The 22,840-nt window shown below is 41.2% G+C and overlaps 1 protein-coding gene across 11 annotated transcripts in view; it reads left to right on the top strand.

Moving 5' to 3' along the window:
• The window catches only part of elna (elastin a), a 229,937-nt gene that overhangs the window by 112,402 nt on the left and 94,695 nt on the right, over positions 1 to 22,840 (top strand). For all 11 annotated transcript variants that reach the window (XM_059655517.1, XM_059655511.1, XM_059655521.1 and 8 more), the window contains exons 14-16: positions 671 to 706; positions 16,044 to 16,067; positions 19,650 to 19,733. In XM_059655517.1, the coding sequence (XP_059511500.1) occupies positions 671 to 706; positions 16,044 to 16,067; positions 19,650 to 19,733 (144 nt within the window). The remainder of the gene's footprint in view (positions 1 to 670; positions 707 to 16,043; positions 16,068 to 19,649; positions 19,734 to 22,840) is intronic.

The following is a 22,840-nucleotide window of genomic DNA, read 5'->3' as shown; positions in this document are numbered from 1 at the left end:
TTGGACTTAGTTTCAACCACCTGTCAACATTCTAAATGAGCTCACGGTTTCAACAGCTATGAGTAACAAATCTTCAAACACTATACCCACACATATCGCTGATACTTCGTAATTCATGATTACTGAGGATTTGGTAGGAAGGTTGGCTGAAATATCCATTAAATTGGGAAGCCTTTGAGCCTTAGCTTAGCAAGCTTTTCAGCGCTCCCAAATCAAACAGGATCTATTTTGTGAGACAGTTTTCCCTCTTGGCTCTGTTCTTCTTGAATGCAACTAACTGCAATAACATAAAATAGAACACAACATATGAGACTTTTGTGTAATTAAGGTAAACTACATAAGGATAAGGTAGCTATGGGCAAATAACCTTATTTGCTTCCTTGTTTCTTTCTGATTTTAAAGACTGCAATACTTAGGTTAATAAGTTTAATGCTTTCATCAAATAAGTGGACACGCAGGACAATTTTAAAATTCAGTCCAATAATCATCAACAGAAAAAAAAATCACTTTCTTAACGCAATCTGCAAGCTGAGCAATTTGGGAAGCTTGAGTATTTAAGAAATAGAGTTTAATGAGATTTAAGTCTTTGTTCTTTTTAATGAGACTCGTTGTTCTATTCTGCATATTGTTGGTCTTGGCTCTATTATAAATTGTTAATCTTCTGTTTTAGATGGATATGCAGCAGCTAAAGCTGCTAAATATGGAGGTATGTTTTTGAAGCTTTTAATTTGTGAAAGTATAAAATTATTTGATATTTCATGCTTACTTATTACAGTAGAAAAATCATTGCACGTGTCAGTTGTATTTTAGTTCTACTTAATTGTATGCAGGCCATGAGAAGTAGCTGGGAAATCATCTGTGTTCCTTATAAAAGATATACTAATGAAGGTCATATGATGATAGTACTTTATCTATGAGCTAAAAAAAATCGAGTTTAAAGTCCTATTTGTCCCACAGCTGTTTCATTACATGCCTGAACAAATTATTTTATCAAAGAAATAGCCTGAAGCCATGGGCTTGTGTGTGGAAGTTCAAATTTGATGTGTATCTTTATAAATAAATACTTATATGCATATTCATGTAAGTGTAGTTTAGAAGACATAAAAGCCACATAAGTACAGGCAATATGTTACAGAGGGGTGTGTGTAGAACCACCCCAAGGTGATCGCAGATGCACAAGGAAAACCAAGAAAACTAGAATCTGTAACAGTCTTCAGCCAGGAGAGCTGAGTGAATAGTAGGCAAGGTTAGCGAAAGTTTTGGATTGACCTTCCTGACTTGAAATAAATATTGGAAAAAGTGTAAAACTCATAAATTAAATGGGTGCATGCAAGTCAGCAATCGTTGTACAGTTTTACAAAAAGAAATGCACCATGATGCTCATCTTCTCGAACCTCTAATGGCTCCTAGAAGACCCGTTCACAATATAGTGTGTTGGATAAAATATGCAGATCTTTAATCTAGTTTGCTTTGAAATTATTATTACTACATATGAAATCTATTCTTTCTCGTTTATAAAGAGAAGAAGTGAAATCTGTTCCTTGTATTAATTGTGCTTCATGGAATTCAAGAGGTGGACATGCTAGGGGATTCACTTTTATCTCTCTACAAGTAGACACAGATAGAAACTGTTGGTCTTTAATTCATTCTTGGGTGTGACCACCTCTGAAAAGGTAGTGGTGATCCACCATCTTGAACCACAATGCCCCATACGCTGTTAAGAGTGGAGTTCAGAATTTTGATTGAGGAACAGTGAAGGAACCATGATATGGATTGAAGTCATGTCGGTGTGGAACTTGGAATGGAATTTTTGGGGAGTAGTATACTGGGGGTACCAGGTGATGCCCTTGTCCCTCAGGCTGGAAAATGCTGTTGAACAAGCTGCCATTGTATACCAATGGCGGGAGTGTAAAATGTTTATGGTAGAGTTGGGATGTTAGTTGAGTCCTGTTGGAGTTATACTCAAAAAGGAAAGTGGAAAATATTTCAAAGAGTGTTCAACAAACTTATAATTTAAGCCTCATATGTGGTGACCAAGTTTCAGAAAGTCAGGAAGTGAGTTTGTCATGACATTGTCATAGCTTCTGACCTTGGATACACAATATTTGTGTTGCTAGTCAGGTTATGTTTCTGGCCAAACATAGCCCCCAAGGTATTGACAGTGGGGAATGATATTTCCTTTAAATGTCAAGGGGAGATGGTTAGATCTTGTCTTGTGGAAGATGGCTATTGCCTGGCAAAAATGTTATTTGCCACTTACCAGCCCAAGGCTGAGTGCTGTACAGGTCTCATTTGATATGCACTGGACTGGTCCAATACCTGAGGTTTGATTAATGGTACTGAAAAACATCCTGTCATTAGTGAGTATTTCACGTTTGACCTCTATTGAAGGGTAGCTCATTGATGAAATAGCTATAACTGAATGGCCCAGGACACCACTTTTCAAGAATTCCTGCAGCATTATTTGGGGACTGAGAATAATGGCAGCCATCATACTTTAGTGATGATTCCAACTGGTGATATATTTTCTCCCGTCTCTGATCGACTTGAATTTTGTTGGGAATCTGTGATGTCATCCTTGGGATTTGGCTGAGGTGCATTTGTAATGTGTATCTCTAAAGCACGTGAAGATTGGCTCCACCACCTGGCTTTCCAGATTGTAACGTGTCAAATATGTAATCCACTTTACTTAATGAAGCATTTTAAATGTTAAGAATCCTTACCATTTTACAGAATGAATTATTACTAGCTCTTCTCATGTAATGTTTGGTTAACTACATTGAAAGTTTTATGAACAAATCCCATTCTGCAACTTGGATAAACTCAGTTTAGTTTTGTGAAGCTTGCTGCCTATTCTTGAAGTTGAAGTTCCATAAAATGAAGTATATTCATTCTCTGTGTACTGGTCCAGACCTTCATAAGTCTGTAAGGTATTTATCACAGGGACTGTTCCCTGGGGAACAAAGTGGGGAAGAAACAGTGAAAATTCCCTAGCAGCAAGACGGTGAAATTTCAATCTTGGGATAGACCAATAAAGAATGCTCATTGATTTGTTTAAAAGCTTGTTATTAGAAACATAAAAGGATCAAATCAATAAAATATACGAGCAAAAAACAAGAGTCAAGATAATTGACATAAAAGCAGCTCAGTAATCTTGCTTTTTACGTTCTTCTGCCTGTCATGAATTCTTTTGTAATTTGTAATGTCTGTATTTTCCAGTTGTATTTTAAGTTCCACTAGATTTTTCAGTTTTTCTGTCCTACTTATATTTTTTGATTTTTGTTTATCATTTCGACAGTAATTACAAAAACTAACAAACCTAGCTACCTAAAAATTACCAGATTTAAACGTGAGATCATATTCCGAGACTTGTGAAATGGGTTTCTCAAATATCATCTTATTTGTAACACATTTATTTCTGATTCTTCTTCCATAGTAGCTATCACAAATGCTAGTGTACAGGAAACATGTCAAGTTATGTGCGTTAAGAGTAATGTAAACATGATATTCTCCCAAAAAACTGATGCTTCACCAATTCAAAATTTTGAGATTGATAGTTATTGTTGGGAAAAGACATCAAACAACAGATCAATGCGAATCAATGTTATTAACAGATTCAAGCCCCATGGTAGCCGCAGAGTTCTCCCTAATTTTTCATTTGAAATAATACACGCTGGCTATAATCTCTGGTCTGACCTCAAATTGTTCTTCTTGCCTAATTTCTAGACCTAGGTATTCAATCCTTCTCCTACCACCCCCTTGATCATGACCCCACCCCCGAGCACCAAACCATCATCTCCAACACCATCCATGACCTCATCACCTCAGGGGACCTCCCACCCACAGCCTCCAACCTTATTGTTCCCCAATCCTGCACGGCCCGTTTCTATCTCCTTCCCAAAATCCACAAACCTGCCTGCCCTGGTCGACCCATCATCTCCGCCTGTTCCTGCCCCACCGAACTCATCTGCACCTATCTGGGCTCCATTTTCTCCCCTTTGGTCCAGGAGCTCCCTACCTACATCTGTGACACCACCCACGCCCTCCACCTCCTCCAGAACTTCCAATTCCCTGGCCCCCAGCACGTCATTTTCACCATGGACGTCCAGTCCCTATACACCTGTATTCCTCATGCAGATGGCCTCAAGGCCCTCCGCTTCTACCTGCCACGCAGGCCCGACCAGTCCCCCTCCACCGACACCCTCATCTGCCTAGCCGAACTTGTCCTCACCCTCAACAACTTCTCTTTCGATTCCTCCCACTTCCTACAGACAAAGGGGGTGGCCATGGGTACCCGCATGATCCCAAGCTATGCCTGCCTCTTTGTAGGTTACGTGGAACAGTCCCTCTTCCGCACCTACACAGGCCCCAAACCCCACCTCTTCCTCCATTACATTGATGACTGTATCGGCGCCGCCTCTTGCTCCCCAGAGGAGCTCGAACAATTCATGCACTTCACCAACACCTTCCACCCCAACCTTCACTTCACCTGGGCCATCTCCAACACATCCCTCACCTTCCTGGACCTCTCAGTCTATAACTCAGGTAACCAGCCAGAAACTGATGTCCATTTCAAGCCCACTGACTCCCACAGCTACCTAGAATACACCTCCTCCCACCCACCCTCCTGCAAAAATTCCATCCCCTATTCCCAATTCCTCCACCTCCGCCGCATCTGCTCCCAGGATGAAGCATTCCACTCCCGCACATCCCAGATGTCCAAGTTCTTCAAGGACCGCAACTTTCCCCCCACAGTGGTCGAGAACGCCCTTGACCGCGTCTCTCGCATTTCCCGCAACACATCCCTCACACCCCCACCCGCCACAACTGCCCCAAGAGGATCCCCCTCCTCCTCACATACCACCCCACCAACCTCCGGATACAACGTATCATCCTCCGACACTTGCACCATCTACAATCTGACCCCACCACCCAAGCCATTTTTCCATCCCCACCTCTGTCTGCCTTCTGGAGAGACCACTCTCTACGTGACTCCCTTGTCCGCTCCACACTCTCCTCCAACCCCACCACACCCGGCACCTTCCCCTGCAACCGCAGGAAGGGCTACACTTGCCCCCACACTTCCTCCCTCACCCCCATCCCAGGCCCCAAGATGACTTCCCATATTAAGCAGATGTTCACCTGCACATCTGCTAACATGGTATATTGTATCCATCGTATCCGGTGTGGCTCCCTCTACATTGGGGAAACCAAGCGGAGGCTTGGGGACCGCTTTGCAGAACACCTCCGCTCGGTTTGCAGTAAACAACAGCACCTCCCAGTCGCGAACCATTTTAACACCCCCTCCCATTCCTCAGACAACATGTCCATCATGGGCCTCCTGCAGTGCCACAATGATGCCACCCGAAGGTTGCAGGAACAGCAACTCATATTCCGCTTGGGAACCCTGCAGCCCAATTGTATCAATGTGGACTTCACAAGCTTCAAAATCTCCCCTGCCCCCACTGCATCACAAAACCAGCCCAGCCTGTCTCCACCCTAACCTGTTCTTCCTCTCACGCATCCCTTCCTCCCACCTCAAGCCGCACCCCCATTTCCTACCTACTACCACATCCCGCCTCCTTGACCTGTCCGTCTTCCCTGGACTGACCTACCCCCTCCCTACCTCTCCACCTGTACTCTCCTCTCCACCTATCTTCTTTTCTCTCCATCTTCGGTCCGCCTCCCCCTCTCTCCCTATTTATTCCAGTTCCCTCTCCCCGTCGCCCTCTCTGATGAAGGGTCTAGGCCCGAAACGTCAGCTTTTGTGCTCCTGAGATGCTGCTTGGCCTGCTGTGTTCATCCAGCTTCACACTTTGTTATCTTGGATTCTCCAGCATCTGCAGTTCCCGTTATCACTCAGTTATCTCTGGGTGGTTACTTCAGAGTCAAGACCATTGGGTATTTATTCGAAGGATAATCCTTCCTCCTGACTTCCTCCTGAGGGGAGATTTACTAGGATGTTGCCTGGTTTGGAGGGATGGTCTTACGAGGAAAGGCTGAGGGACTTGAGGCTGTTTTCATTAGAGAGAAGAAGGTTGAGAGGTGACTTAATTGAAACATATAAAATAATCAGACGGTTAGATAGGGTGGATGGGGGAGCCTTTTTCGGATGGTGACGGTGAGCACGAGGTGGCATAGCTTTAAATTGAGGGGTGAAAGATATAGGACAGATGTCAGAGGTAGCTTCTTTACTCAGAGTAGAAGGGAATGGAACGCTTTGCCTGCAACGGTAGTAGATTCGCCAACTTTAGGTATATTTAAGTCGTCATTGGATAAGCATATGGACATACATGGAATAGTGTAGGTTAGATGGGCTTGAGATCGGTATGACAGGTCGGCACAACATTGAGGGCCGAAGGGCCTGTACTGCGCTGTCATGTTCTGTGTTCCATGTTCTATGACTGCCTTTTGAATGGGCTTGTACTCATTTATGATATCTCCTGTTGAAAAGGTAATTAAACCCAATTGAATGGTGAATTTTGTGATACTCGTGCCATATTCATTAGTTCAGCAAGAATCTAATGAGTGAATCATATGAAATAGGGCAAAGCATTCGGTTTTTCAACAGGGCAATATCTTCTTGGACCTTGTTCCTTGTACTGACATATTTGCTGTTAGGATTGTTGGATCTATTCTGTGATTGTAATGAAGACTTCTGGATCCAAGTGTAGTATGCAATGGACTTTATCTTTGAATTCTGCTGTCCTTGATTGCACCCCTGGAAAATTAAATGAAAACAAAAATCAAAGAAACGTAGAATATCATTCTCATGCTTTAGTATTGCCGAGAGACTTCCTACACCTCCAAGATTTGTTGTACTCTGTGATGCTATGCAATTTATGAGAATCCATCAAGCTTAATCTGGCTATTGATGGTTGTAAGACAATTGTGACCATCTTGTATAGTTTAAAATATTGGTACTTGCATCACACCATCAATAACCATATGTAATGATTCTTTTGCACTATTTGTTACATGCCCTGGCATTTAAACAGTTTTACATAAAGAGCTGTCCTCCCCTGGTCCGAAAGAAGGTTGGAGAGTTCTTCGTCTACTGCATCAGTGACTGGAGGGTCAGGAAGCAAAAACTTTTCTACTTGAAATGCTGAATTTGGTTTTGATAGTAGAATTTTTTTTGGTTTATCCCTGTGGCATTTCTTCTTGCTTGGAGCTTCCGAAGTGATTGGATCATCTTCAAGAATGCCAAGATGAGAAGAATCATGAAGGTAATCGAACTTTAAAAAAACTGAGGCATGCCTTGACAGAAGATCATCCATTCTTCTTTGGATGAAGCTTCAGTTGTTTGAAAAAGTTATGGTAGATCTTGACAAAATGTCATCAAGATTTATTGACACAAAAGCTCACGTTTTTGGAGGCATTGAGGAAATTCCTCACAAAGTAAAACGTAGCTGTCATCTTTGCACAGAATGTCAAGTACCACCTGCAGAGGACCTGGATATTCTATTAAGGCTGCTAACTGAACAAAGGATCTTTGGTCCTGCAACATGCAAGTAGGTTAATGAAAAACACTAATATTATAAGTAAATATTGCTACAAAATATTCTTTATCTGAAAGCATGTTGCCTCCAAGACCCTGGATCCTGATGCCTAATGGAAGGAGGCATACATTGTTGGGCCACTCACATGTATCAATCACTACGGTAATGACTGTTCCTGAGTCAAGATTAAATTTAGTTTTGAAATTCTTGACTTGAAATTAATATACCAAAAATACTGATCATTGATTTATTCTGTAAGATGAGGCTTTCCTTTTGATCAAAAACTATAATTTCTATGTTTTCTTCTTGTTCAATTTGTTGATTATGCTTTGAGGAAGTGGTCTTGGATTACAGAACCATTAAAATTGACCAGTCCTGCTGCAATGAAAACATTTGGGATCACCTGCTAAACAGTTATGTTGTTTCTATTGCCGTCTTGCACCACAGTGCCAGCACTTCAAAATGGCACTTTCCACACTTTGTCTAACCTTGGACGAAGCATCAAAGTTGCTTCAATTCACATGCTAGTTCACTAGTATGAAACATTCAGTAGGCCTGCTTAGTATATTGCATTGCCATCTCAAATGTTATTTCATTTTTTAGCCTGCACAAAATCAAACAGCTCATCATTGAGGACCCATTCAAATAATAAATAAAATAATTCCTTCAGTGTGCCATAACTGCAGGAACTGACCAATCTATAATAAATAGTTACAGACAAGGCTGCTGTTTCCCAAGGGTTGACCTGGACAAGTTCAGTAATGAGATTCTTCTCAGGTTGAAATAAGTATCAAATGCTGTTAGGATCAACTGAAAATTTGCTGGGAATTTTTCAAATCCTTGTCTGAGAATTGGTATTACTGTGTATAAGGAGGCATTGATGTGAAGTTGTTGCTGCTTTGAATTGAAAACTGAGGCTGTTCTGTGCCTGTGGAATTGCATCTCCTGCTGTTCTCATCTACATATTTGCATTGGCCCTTTGATAGCCTCAAAGGACAGTTAAATGGGCAGAAACTATTAAAGTTAAGTAGACCTGGCTGCCACATGAAAATTCAGAATAGTAGGAACTGCAGATGCTGGAGAATCTGAGATATCCAAGGTGTAGAGCTGGATGAACACAGCAGGTCAAGCAGCATCAAAGGAGCAGGAAGGCTGACGTTTCGGGCTTAGACCCTTCGTCAGAAAAAAAGGGTCTATATCAGCAAGGCGGCTAAACCCGAGACTCTACAACTGTAGTGTCTCCCACCCGCCCTCCTCCTCTAACCTAGTTAATAAGTTAAGGTTCATTCTAAACTTTCTCTATTGAATATAAGTTTGTTACTAATTTTATAGCAACTTGAACTAAGCTTTCTACTTTAGTACTGAGTGGGTGTTCAGATAAGTGGGGTATGGATGCTAGGGCAGTTGCTTGCTCCTCCTGCAGAATGTGGCAGGTGGGAGACATGGCACACGTCTCCGCTGGCTACATCTGCGGGAAGTGCACCCAACTCCAGCTCCTTGAAAACCGTGTTAGGGAAATGGAGCTGGAGCTGGATGAACTACGGATCATTCGGGAGGCAGAGGGGGTAATTGAGAGGAGTTACCGGGAGTTGGTCACTCCTAAGGCTCAGGACAAGGATAGATGGGTTACAGTTAGGGGGAGGAAAAGGGACAGACAGATAGTGCAGAGATCCCCTGTGGGCATTCCCCTCAGCAATAAGTATACCGTTTTGGATACTGCTGGGGGGGATGACCTACCAGAGGAAAGCCATAGTAGTCAGTTCTCTGGCACTGAGCCTGACACTGTGGCAAAGAAGGGAAGGGGGCAGAATAGAAAAGTACTCGTGGTAGGGGACTCGATAGTTAGGGGAATCGACAGGAGATTTTGTGGTCAGGATCGGGATTCCCGGAAGGTATGTTGCCTCCCTGGTGCCAGGGTCCAGGACATCTCCGATTGGGTGTATAAGGTTCTAAAAGGGGGGGGGGGGTGCAAACAGCCAGAAATCGTGTTACATATTGGCACGAATGATATAGCCAGAAATAGGATTGAGGATATAAAAAGTGATTTCAGGGAGTTAGGATGGAAGCTGTAAAGCAGGACAAACAGAGTAGTGTTCTCTAGTTTACTACCAGTGCCACAAGATAGCGAGGCGAGGAACAGGGAGCGGGCGCAGCTTAACACGTGGCTACGCAGCTGGTGTAGGAGGGAGGGCTTCAGATATGTAGATAATTGGGATGCCTTCTGGGGAAGGTGGGACCTGTACAAGAAGGACGGGTTGCATCTGAACTGGAAGGGGACAAATGTCCTGGGTGGAAGGTTTGCTCGAGTAGTTCGAGAGGGTTTAAACTAGCATGGCAGGGGGGTGGGAACCTGAGCTGTATACCAGAGGTGAGAGTTGATGCAGGTGAGGCAGTAGCAAGAGGTAGACCAGCTAGTGGGAAGGATTTTCCTGGGAAGGAACCAAGGGATCAGTTAAAGTGTGTTTGCTTTAATGCAAGGAGTATCAGGAATAAAAGTGATGAACTTAGAGCATGGATCAGTACCTGGTGCTATGATGTTGTGGCCATAACAGAGACATGGGTTTCTCAGGGGCAGGAATGGTTGCTGGATGTTCCAGGGTTTAGAACATTTAAAAAGAATAGGGAGGGGGGAAAAAGAGGAGGGGGTGTAGCACTACTAATCAGAGAGGGTATCACAGCTACAGAAGCTTCCATTGTCGAGGAAGATCTGCCTACCGAGTCAGTATGGGTGGAAATTAGGAACAGCAAGGGAGTAGTCACCTCGTTAGGGGTTTACTACAGGCCCCCCAATAGCAGCAGGGAGATTGAAGAAAGCATAGGTCGGCAGATTTTGGAAAAGTATGGACGTAGTAGGGTTGTTGTAATGGGTGACTTTAACTTTCCCAATATTGATTGGAACCTCCTTCGAGCAGAAGATTTGAATGGAGCTGTTTTTGTAAGGTGTGTTCAGTAGGGTTTCCTAACTCAGTACGTTGACAGGCCGACGAGGGGAGAGGCCATTCTAGACTTGGTGCTCGGAAACGAGCCGGGGCAGTTATCAGATCTTGTGGTGGGAGAGCATTTTGGTGATAGTGACCATAACTGCCTCACATTCTACATAGCTATGGAGAAGGAGAGGATTAGGCAAAATGGGAGGATATTTAATTGGGGAAGAGGAAACTATGATGCGATTAGACATGAGTTAGGAAGCATGGACTGGGAGCAATTGTTCCATGGTAAAGGCACTATAGCCATGTGGACACTGTTTAAAGAACAGTTGTTGTGAGTGATGAATAAATATGTCCCTCTGAGACAGGCATGAAGGGGTGAGATAAAGGAACCTTGGATGACGAGAGCGGTGGAGCTTCTCGTCAAAAGGAAGAAGGTAGCTTACATAAGGTGGAGGAAGCTAGGGTCAAGCTCAACTCTAGAGGATTACAGGCAGGCAAGGAAGGCGCTCAAAAATGGTCTGAGGAGAGCCAGGAGGGGGCACGAGAAAGGCTTGGCAGAACGGATTAGGGAGAACACAAAGGCATTTTACACTTATGTGAGGAATAAGAGAATGGTCAAAGAAAAAGTAGGGCCGATCAGGGATAGCATAGGGAACTTGTGTGTGGAGTCTGAGGAGGTAGGGGAAGCCCTAAATGAGTTTTTTGCTTCTGTCTTTACGAAAGAAACGAAGTTTGTAGTGAATGAAACCTTTGAAGAGCAGGTGTGCATGCTGGAATGGATAGAGATAGAGGAAGCTGATGTGCTGAAAATTTTGTCAAACATTAAGATTGACAAGTCACCAAGCCCAGACCAGATTTGTCCTCGGCTGCTTTGGGAAATGAGAAATGCAATTGCTTCGCCACTTGCAAAGATCTTTGCATCCTCGCTCTCCACTGGAGTCGTACCTGAGGACTGGAGAGAGGCAAATGTAATTCCTCTCTTCAAGAAAGGAAATAGGGAAATCCCCGGCAATTACAGACCAGTAAGTCTGTCGTCTGCAAGGTGTTAGAAAGGATTCTGAAGGATAGGATTTATGACCATCTGGAAGAGCATGGCTTGATTAAATGCAGTCAACACGGCTTTGTGAGGGGCAGGTCATGCCTCACAAACCTTATCGAGTTCTTTGAGGATGTGACTAGAAAAGTTGATGAGGGTCGAGCTGTGGATGTGGTGTATATGGACTTCAAGGCATTTGATAAGGTTCCCCATGGTAGGCTCATTCAGAAGGTCAGGAGGAATGGGATACAGGGGAACTTAGCTGCTTGGATACAGAATTGGCTGGCCAACAGAAGACAGCGAGTGGTAGTAGAAGGAAAATATTCTGCCTGGAAGTCAGTGGTGAGTGGGGTTCCACAGGGCTCTGTCCTTGGGCCTCTACTGTTTGTAATTTTTATTAATGACTTGGATGAGGGGATTGAAGGATGGGTCAGCAAGTTTGCAGATGACACGAAGGTTGGAGGTGTCGTTGACAGTATAGAGGGCTGTTGTAGGCTGCAGCGGGACATTGACAGGATGCAGAGATGGGCTGAGAGGTGGCAGATGGAGTTCAACCTGGATAAATGCGAGGTGATGCATTTTGGAAGGTCGAATTTGAAAGCTGAGTACAGGATTAAGGTTAGGATTCTTGGCAGTGTGGAGGAACAGCGGGATTTTGGTGTGCAGATACATAGATCCCTTAAAATGGCCACCCAAGTGGACAGGCTTGTTAAGAAAGCATATGGTGTTTTGGCTTTCATTAACAGGGGGATTGAGTTTAAGAGTCGTGAGATCTTGTTGCAGCTCTATAAAACTTTGGTTAGACTGCACTTGGAATACTGCGTCCAGTTCTGGTCGCCCTATTATAGGAAGGATGTGGATGCTTTGGAGAGGGTTCAGAGGAGGTTTACCAAGATGCTGCCTGGACTGGAGGGCTTGTCTTATGAAGACAGGTTGACTGAGCTCGGACTTTTTTCATTGGAGAAAAGGAGGAGGAGAGGGGACCTAATTGAGGTATACAAGATAATGAGAGGCAGAGATAGAGTTGATAGCCAGAGACCATTTCCCAGCGCAGAAATGGCTAACACGAGGGGTCATAGTTTTAAGCTGGTTGGAGGAAAGTATAAAGGGGATATCAGAGGTGGGTTCTTTACACAGAGAGTTGTGAGAGCATGGAATGCGTTGCCAGCAGCAGTTGTGGAAGCAAGGTCATTGGGGACATTTAAGAGACTGCTGGACATGCATATGGTCACAGAAATTTGAGGGTGCATACATGAGGATCAATGGTTGGCACAACATCGTGGGCTGAAGGGCCTGTTCTGTGCTGTACTGTTCTATGTTCTATGTTCTATGATTGTACAGAAGACAATCTTCCTCGCACCTCCGTTCCATCCTTTATAGAGTTGATATCACCTGAGTACAGAAGTCATCTACATTTCCATTAAACCCTATTTCCACAAAAATACCCAAATAATATCGCATTGCAGCCATTGGAACCATTGCACAAATTGGCTGCTGCATTTCCTGTTATGGAACATTTGTACTGTAGAGATTTTGTGGCTCAAGTGTGTATGACTGTGCCTCAGAGTCAAAAGCTCTGGCTTCAACCCATATTATAGGACTGGCAGGCCATTTAATGAGTATTTATGATGTAGTACAATCGCCTGATAATATGCCTCCAAATCCTTTCAACGCTTCTCTATTATATATGAAACTAAAAGCAAACAGGGTTGTACTTCTGTGATAACATTTCTAAGGTGCATGGGGAATCACTCATTAATTTCCTCATGGATCTCATTAAGTACAAGTTTCCTTCATAACAGGCAAAGCCCAGCTTGAATCCAGCATCTAAAGTCTTTATAAAGCAAATCCAAGGGACCCTCTTATGGTGCTGCAATAATATCCCTACCCCTGGGCCTAGAGGCCTCGGTTCAAGAACCACCCACTCCTGAGAGAAAACAAACAGACCCAAGTATAGTTCTACAGAACAGTCTGTCTCAGGCTAGGACAAGCCTATATATACCAAGAATAGTGGCTGTATTATGGTGTTCAACAATGAATGATTTTCATTTCGGGATCAGGCTTCCTGAGCTAGTATGACTTCAAAAAGAGGAGCTAATTTCTTTAGGTATGATGACCTAATACCACCATAAAGACATAATTCAGGAAAATCAATGTAATTTTTAGAAAATATATACTTTGAGAGAATAAAAATCATCAACAGCATTCATTAGAAATATCCAATCATTAACCAGAACTAATTAGCCAAAAGTCAAACACCGTGGATGATTTAAAAAAAAACACAAAACTGAAACTGAAGGATAAGGTACATAACAGGAACATGAATGGTCAATGAGATACTAACAAAAGGGACTAAGAATAACACTAAACTAAGCCAGCACAACAGTTAGCAAGGAAAAGGAGAGCTACAAAATTAAATTATCAAGGAATATTTAAAATAAAAGGCAGTTTGCAAACACAAATGGCAAATAGGAGAGCATAACATAAATTGGGTAATAACAGCAAAATAGTACAAAAATTGAATAATTATTACAGTTCAGTATTTACCAGACACATGAATTTGGGTGCATTATCTTCTAAGAAATGATTTTTAAACGCATGAGGTTGAATACAAACTGATCAAATTTGGAAAAGTAGATTGTATGTCCTGCATGCAAACAGAAATTAGGAAGCAATAACAGAGGTCCTAATAAATATTTATGAAAATTCATTAGTAAGGTAAATGGTACCAGAGAACTAGTGAACAACCAAAGTGTATCTCCTTTCAAATAAAAATATAATGTTTTGAAGATATTATGAACCTGTTAATAATACCAGTAATGGGAAAATAATGAAAAACTTCTGAAATATACAATGGAACAACATTTGGAAACAAATTAGTAAAGAACAGTCAGAAGATCTCAAAAGTAAACATCATTTTTGACTAACCTTACTCAATTATTTAAGTAAAAAATAATAGAGGGAATGCAGTATGTGCAATATATTTGGATTTTCAAAATGCTTTCAATAATTAACTGCATTGGAAACTCGTAACTGAATTCAGAAAATTTGAGCCAAGCACAAATATGGGATAGCAAGCAGCTACAATATGGTTGTAAATGGAGTGCATCACAAACAGAGTACCTGCTCCAGTTGGGATGTATGTCTCATTATAAATGTTACAGGCTTGTATTAAGAAGAGGAAGGTACTAATGACATTGAGACCCCTGCTGGCTGCAAGCAGAAATAATTATAATTGAATAGAAACAATAACATTGCATCAAACGGTATGTGTTAATCCTGCATAACAATTCTGTCACCCTCTTTCTTGAGTTAACTGATTTAACCCCATAGTGTTGTGCATTGTCCCTACTGCCCACAATATTTGTGCTGCAAATATTTCATTATAGTCTGCTCACTGTTTTACTGATTCGTATGCTTGTGTCACATCTGAAATCCAAAGTATAATAAAGGATTTCTTCTTCATAAAAGATTATTTCATCTAATTTAGCCAAGACACAAATCAATAATTCAATAACAGTGTCTTAGTTAGCAGGATAAAATTGGATTACAGAATCAGACACAATTATTTTGTTGACATCAAACTGCAAATGAAATGACAAACTAATATTTCATTGAAAATAGGCAGGATCTTTCCTACAAGCATCTGAACTCCACTGTCAAGCAGAAATGTGAGTGAGAAACTCTCACTATACTGGAAACAATCATTCACAATGATTTTCCTCAGAGTGGCCAAAGGTGACTTGGCAGATAGGGTCTTAAGGCTGGTTGGGCAATCAGAGACTTGCAGCTTGAAAGAACCAGCAGACTGAAATGAAAGTTTAGAACTGGAGAATGCATTTCAAAATGGATGCACCCTGTCCAACGTTTCAAAGTTTAAATTAAAAAGTACCTTTTTCCACTAAGCTATCATTACAGCAAGGGGAGTCCCTCTACATAGCGACAAGTAACTGCTCCAGGCAGGCTGGAAGATAGCTTCGGCCTGCCTAAAACATCTCTCTTTAACACCGTACTCTGCTGGGAACTCACTTCAGAATACTTTAAGTTTTCGCTGGCAAAATGTGTAGACCTGACTGGTAGATTCTTCAAGTAGGCCCCTAATAAACCTGCTGCAAGAAGGCAAATAGCATTGTTCTCTTGCTCCCTCATCCTGCCTCACAAAAATGGCCCTGAGGTGTGCTCGAGTCAGAGACACCATCACACGGGGCAACTGGCTAACTAGTGCACCAGAAACATCTGATGCTGGCCCAGGCAAGTTTCCAAAGTTTCTTGTGCTAACATGATTTACATAGCTGCATCTCATCTAAAAATAGGCTAAATCTATGGATCATTATCAAAGATCATTTCTGCTAATTAAGTTCACAAAATTATATTTCTGAACTGTTGGCCATAATCCATAAGCTGCTGAGCAGCAGTAAAGTGTATTTATGGAACTGCCCTGTCGCAAATGAAAGCAGCATTTCAAGTTTTGCAACTGATAGTCTTAGTGATACTGTAATGTCTCTCATTAATGATAAATTCTTCTGAGTTTATTTGAGATCTATTGATAGTAATTCTCCTGATTTCGCATTCCAGGTGGTGTACCAGGACTAGGTCCAGGTAATTTGTCTTCACATGATGAATATTTTAGATTCATTGAGATTATTTGAATATTTAAATTTGTATTACGGTCTGTTAGTATGTTTTTACACTTTTTTTTGTGTTTCCATTTGTTTAATTGTTGCAGTTAGAGTGAAAGCAGCCAGTTGCCCAGGTCTTCACCTCAGTGCTCTTGCAGCTCAGTGTGTGAACAAATACAGGATGACTGAAGGCAACCGTTACTGTTAGCCCCAGGGTCAATGATAGCTACCTGAACTTCTGTGGCAGCTGTGTTAATTGCTGTCATTGACATTGGAGGTTGTATGAAGCCGTATTATGAGCAGCACAAATATTTATGCTGTTTGCTTCATGTTGAAAATAATTCTGATAGTTTGTGCCAGCCTTAAGGGGAAATGGAGCTGGATTCCTTCTTGCTCTACAGCATTGTGGGTTAATTCATGCCAGGTTGTGCAGTGCATTAAGTACTTCTTAGTTAAATCCTTCATTCATGGGAAGAGTGTGTCGTTGGCTAGGCCAGCATTTATTGTCCATCCCTCATTGCCCAGAGTGAGATTGTTGTGGGTCTTGCATCACATGTAGGCCAGACCAGATGAGGATGACAGTTTTCCTTCCCTGAAGGATATTAGCGAACCAGAATGACAAGGATTTCACAGTCATCAGTAGATTCTTAATTCCAGATTCTTTTTATTGAATTCAAATTCCCACCAATTGCCGTCGCAGGATTTGAACCTGGATTCCCAGAACATTAGCTGGCTTTTCAGATTAATAATCTAGCAATAAATATCACTAGAATATTGCTTTCCCCTGTGCCTCAAGATAACATTGTAGCCCACTGCTGCAAATCAAGCATGCGATTTTACTGGCAAGCTGGCACCTGTAACATTCCATCCACGTAATCCAGATTTTCTTTACTTGTGACCAGTCATTTTTTCAGACTAAATTTGTATTTACAATCCTCTGTTAATCCAATCCTATATTACCCAATCCAAAATATCACAATCATCCTATATTTACAATCCTGTATTAAGTTGGTTCAGTTACCACTTGAAGGTCTCCTCTCACGCAATGATTTTACGAATAAACCTTTTCGTTCGGAACATGAACAGAAACGTTCTCTGTTAAACAAAGTGAATAAATTCTGCTAAAAGCTAAGCTTTATCGAGTTAAACTTTGATCCTGAGGTGATAAAAAATCTCTCAATAGTCATTTGGCAATACTGGCCTTGAATATTGCTGAAAAAAGACATATTTGGTTGAAGCTTTTCATATTGTATCACTGGGACAGTTTACAATGATACCAGTAAAGGGGAAATTGACATTTATACCATGTAAGAGAAGAATGCCAATTGATTGGTAGTACACTTTGTTTGCTGTTCATGTTACCATGGAAAGTGCAGCAGTTAATAATGATTTACTGTTAATTGCCGGGGTTTGTTTAAATTTCAAAGCAGACAAGTTAATTTTGGTCATAACATCACCCTGAGAAAGAACCAGCAAATGGCTGTCATCTAGTGTACTGCATAGTAGCAGTATGAAACAATTAGTTTCATGCCGAAAGAGAGCTAAACCAAAATCCAGACTAAAGGATAACATCACCAGAAAATTTCTTACTGCATACAATGCAAACTCGTGAAAGGGAAGATGACAGAAAGCAGGGAACTACAGATTCATTGGCTTATAATAGGGGAGGTTTTAGAAACTATTATTATATAACAGAGCACTTGGATAATTTCAAGGTATGCAGGCAGAGTCAACATGGTGGTTGTGGAATAGAAGTCATATTTGAACAAACCATTGGAGATCTTTGAGAAGATAACATGTATTGGGGATAATGGGGAATTGGGAGATGTACTGTACTTAGATTTTTAGGTGGCATTTGATAAGGTGCCACATGGAGGATTACCCTGGAAAATGAGATTTCCTGATGTGGGGATAATAGTTTGGATGGCTAACAGGAAGCAAAAAGTAAGTGTAAATGGGTTTTTTTCAAGTTGGCAAGATGTAGCAAGTGGTAGGCCACAGGGATTGGGCCTGGGAGCTCAACTGTTTATAACTATACAAATGATTTAAATGAAGAGACAGAACTTATGATTGCCAAATTTGCTGATGCCACAAGGTAGTCAGGAAAGGAAGCTGTGGAAAGAACACAGAGGTAATAAAAGATACTGATTGTTTAAGTGAGTGGGTAAAGTTGTGTAAATTGCAGAGACACTGGCTGTCATCTGCCAAATCTTATTAGACATGAAGGTGGTGCCAGTAGAAGAGGATTTGTAATTACCACACTATTATTTTAAAAATATATTTATAAAAGCCATGTAATTACAATCCAGTCCTATAATGAGAAAGCTTTTTCAAAACAATAATCCAGGGCAATGGATGCTGGGACAAATGCAGATTAATTAAAGAAAAGAAGTAGTGATTTGTTAAAGCCAAATCGTGTTGAGCTAGCTTGAGTTTTGTCTTAAGGATGTAAGAGATGGTTGTGAAGGCTAATGAAGTTGAAGTTTCATGGACTTTGAAAAAGTATTTGATAAAATGCCAAAATGGATTTGCCAGAAAATCTGAAGGCTTGTAATAAGAGGCAGTGGTACCATCAATGCGAAAAATGACTGAGTGGCAGGTTTTTTTTAAACTGGAGAAATGTATATGGTGGCGTTCCCCCAGGTCATTGCTTTTCTTGACATTTATTAGGGATCTATAGATGTGTATGTAGTACACAATTCCAACAGGTTCAGGGGTCAAAACTTGGAAGTTTTTTGAACTATGGGCCGGATTGTGATAGGCTTCAAGAGGCCATGCAAGGACTAATGGACTGGATGTGCTCATGGTAGATGCAATATGCAGAGAAGTGTGGTGTGATGCATTTCGGTAGGAAGAATGATGATGGGCAATATAAAGTCAAAAAATGCAGAATCAGTAAACTGGTGTAAAAGAGCACAAATTATTGTAGAGGGCAGAGTAGATTGTTAAAAAGGCATACAGGAGCTTGTGTTTATACAAAGAAGTATAAAGTAAGAGCACAAGGAAGTCACGATAAATAAAAGCAAATTGCTGCAGATGCTGGAAATCTGAAGTCACAATGAACCTTTTATTAACATTTTTTCTTAAAATACTCATGTGTTTTGTAATGAGGTCCTGAGGAACAGAATGCATTAGGCGAGGACCTAGTTAGTGGGATTGATCATGATACAAAAGAGAGCTGTTACATCCACATCTTAGGACCATGAGTACCAAAAAAGTTGATTGAAGGGTGGAACCTGATGAAGGAAAAGTGCTGGTAAGTTTCTAAGTATGTGAAATGTTCAGGATCATCGTCAAGAGGTAAGAACACAAATATCTGGGGAAGGCTATCCAAATAATGAATAATTTCTGTCCATCAAAGATCGTTTTTATTAATTATTTCAAGGAATTTAACCCATTTGAATTTTTGATTAAGCTCCACTATTAGGTCCTGCAGCAAATGAAAATAGGAATACAAGTGTCATGATGGGTAGTCTTTATAATTCCACAGTGTGTTTGGTATCAAGAGTATGATCTTCTGTCTAATATTGGTAACTGCAGCCTTTCTGTCCTGGCTATCTAGGAGGCTTTCCATGGCGTGGAGCAGGAGCTCTGCCATGGCGTGCAGCTGGTGGCTTTGCAGGAGCTGTACCAGGAGGAGTTCCAGGTAATTTGATCTCTTAAGAACAATATTTAGATTATTTGAAATGAATTAAATGAAAACTGAAAGTTTAATTGTTAGTTTTCCAATCTAATTTGTTCATCTTATATAGTATAAGTGTCATCTTTCACTTTAATCAAAGCGCAGGCATGGCACAAATTCAGTTTAAGTTCTTTGAACCTTACCATGATATAAAATCAAAGGTTGATTTCTTGGACCACTTCTATTTCTCATCAGTAGCTTGTTCCTCTATAAAATCACCTGAAAACAGCATCAAGGGCCACATACACACAGACTTTTTTAAAAAATATAATAATTTGTTAGATATAGATGGTTTTGCCTAAGATATCCATATAATGATATCTTATGATTATCATCATAATGAAATTCAGCTCAACCAAACATCACCAATTCTGTCAACCTCTACTGCCTCAGATTAATTATCTCCTTATCTGATATCAAGTATTAGGTGAGTAAATATTCTCTAAGTATTCAGTAGAACAAGTCTCCAGCCTGGATATTAACAGATGTAGGCTATTTAAGTTCGGCTTGAGTTTTGAATGGGAACTTCCCTTGCAAGTGTTGTTATTGACCGGCTCCCTCCTTTTGCTTCCAATCAGATGAGGGTTCTGGAGCCAGTTGCAGGACTGTGTTGTTCCAATCAGTAATCCAGGGTGTCTCCAACTTCATGGTGGTGATGTGAGAAATTCCTGATAATGCTAGGAGGCCATGGGGAAGGGTAGATATTCAATATTGGAGAATATCCAATCCTTAACCCTAATGGTAGTCTCTGTATGGGGAAAGGCTTGTGTAAAGGAGCTTAAGGGGCCAGGGTGAAGCAATTCTTATCTTCTTGATTCACAACTAAAGGCCCTTCACTACAAAATTGTTGTTACCTCCCTTCCATTCGTAAGTTTTTTAATGTTTGATTAGATTGATTAGGTTCCCGACAATGTGGAAACAGGCCCTTCAACCCAACACGTCCATACCACCCTTGAAGCATCCCACCCAGACCCATCCCCCATAGCCTAAAGTTGGCTGGCCATATAAAAGCCTGTTTAAATTGGGAACTGTTAGTCATGCTAAAATATTTAAATTAGCAAGTAGCTTACTGAGACAATGTTAACTATCTACTTCTTTTCCATTTCCCTCAAACCCAGAACTGAATTGATTTGAGGCAGGATGAGTTTGAATCAGATATTTAAAATCTGAACTCTAGCCCAACCCAAAACCACCAGTCTTGAGTATTAAAACTTAACTCATTGCCTTTGGACCCAAAGACAATGTATACTTCCTTGTCTGTATGTGCTTCATCTCTCCACACTGTTTGAGTTTGATCCAGATAACTTGCAACATTTGCACTACACTCTCACCAGAGGTGGTGACACAGTGGTACATTCAGGAATGAAATGCCCTAGGAGCCCTCAAGATTCACTCCATATTCTATGAAGTATCACGGCATGAAATCAAACGTGACAAGGAAGTTTCATACTGATTTACTTTAGCACCCTGCCTCAGCAGATGAATCAGAATTCCACCCTATTCCTCCACCATAATGTCGAAAGTGAGAAATGCAAGCATCAGCGAACAATAGTCAACACTGTTCATGTCTCCTTGACTACTGAGCCAGACCATCCCCATACACAGCAAGACTTGGCTTTCATTAATATGTAATAAGTGTCATTGTGCCATAAAAATGTCAGACAATAACCGTGCCCAATGAGAGACAATTTAATTGTCTCTTCTTGGTATTCAATGTTATTAGAGTCACGCAGTCATAGAGTTACACAACGTGGAAACAACCCCTTTGGCCCAACTCGTTCATGCCAACCAAGTTTCCCAACCTAAACTAGTCCACTTTCCTTCATTTTGGCCCATTTCCCTTTCAACCTTTCTTGCTCATGTACCTATCATTGACTACCTATATACCTACATGTAACTGTACTCTCAACAACCACTTCCTCTAGAAGTTCATTCCACATACGAACCACCCTGTGTGAAAAGGTTGCCCCTTAAGTCCCTTTTAAATCTTTCCCTTCTCACCTTATAAATAAGTCCCCTAATTTTGAACTCCCCCTTCCCAGGTAAAAGACTTTCGCTATTCACCTTATCTATGCTGCTCATGATTTTATAAATCTCTATAAGGTCACCACGCAACCTCCTACGTTCCAGTGAAAAAAAATCCCAGCCTATCCAGCCTCTCCTAAGAACTCAAGCCATCTATTCCAAGCAACATTACGGAAAGTCTTTAATAATAATATCCTTCCTATGAGGAGGGTGACCAGAACTGTACATGGTCCTCCAAAAATGGTCTCTCAGACGTCCTGTACAACCTCAATATGATGTCCCAACTCCTAAATGTAATGGTCAGAGCAACGAAGGCAAGCGTGAGAAACACCTTCTTAACCACTCTGCCGAACTCTGTCGCAACTTTCAAAGAACTATGTGTCTGAACCTCTGGGTCTTTCTGTTCAACAACACTGCTGAGGGCCCTACCATTAATTTTATAAGTCCTGCCCTTGCTTGTTTTACCAAGCTACAATACCTCACATTTATCCAAATTAAATGCTGTCTGCCATTCCTCAGCCCATTGATCAATATCCCTTTTTAATCTTAGATCATCTTTTTCATTGCCGATTATACCACCAATTTTGGTGGCATCTGCAAACGTAAGAACCATCCCTCCTAAATTCTCATTCAAATTTTTATGGAAATGACAAGCAAAAGTGGACCCAGAACTGATCCTTGTGAAACATCACCGAATCTCCCACCAGCAACATCCTGAGGGTTCCCATTGAACAGAAATATTAATTGGACCAAGCATGTAAACTCCATGGCCATGAAAGGAGGTGAGAGCTCAGAATTCTGCTGTGATTAATTCAGCTCCTGACTTCCCAAAGTCTATCAACCATTTACAAGGTACAAGTTAGGAATGAAATACTTACCACTTGCCTAGATGATTGTTGCTCAAACTACTCTGAAGAAACTCAAACCATCTGAGACAAAGCAACCCAATTTATTTGATTCCACTCTCCACCTTCAATAGTCACTCCTTTCAGACTGGCACACAGCAATAGCAGTGTATACCATCTGCAAGATACACTACAAGAACT

The sequence above is a fragment of the Stegostoma tigrinum genome, chromosome 27 (assembly GCF_030684315.1).
Source record: "Stegostoma tigrinum isolate sSteTig4 chromosome 27, sSteTig4.hap1, whole genome shotgun sequence".
Lineage (NCBI taxonomy): Eukaryota > Metazoa > Chordata > Chondrichthyes > Orectolobiformes > Stegostomatidae > Stegostoma > Stegostoma tigrinum.
The sequence above is the reverse complement of the archived record's forward strand: the minus strand, read 5'-3'. Positions and strand labels throughout refer to the sequence as shown.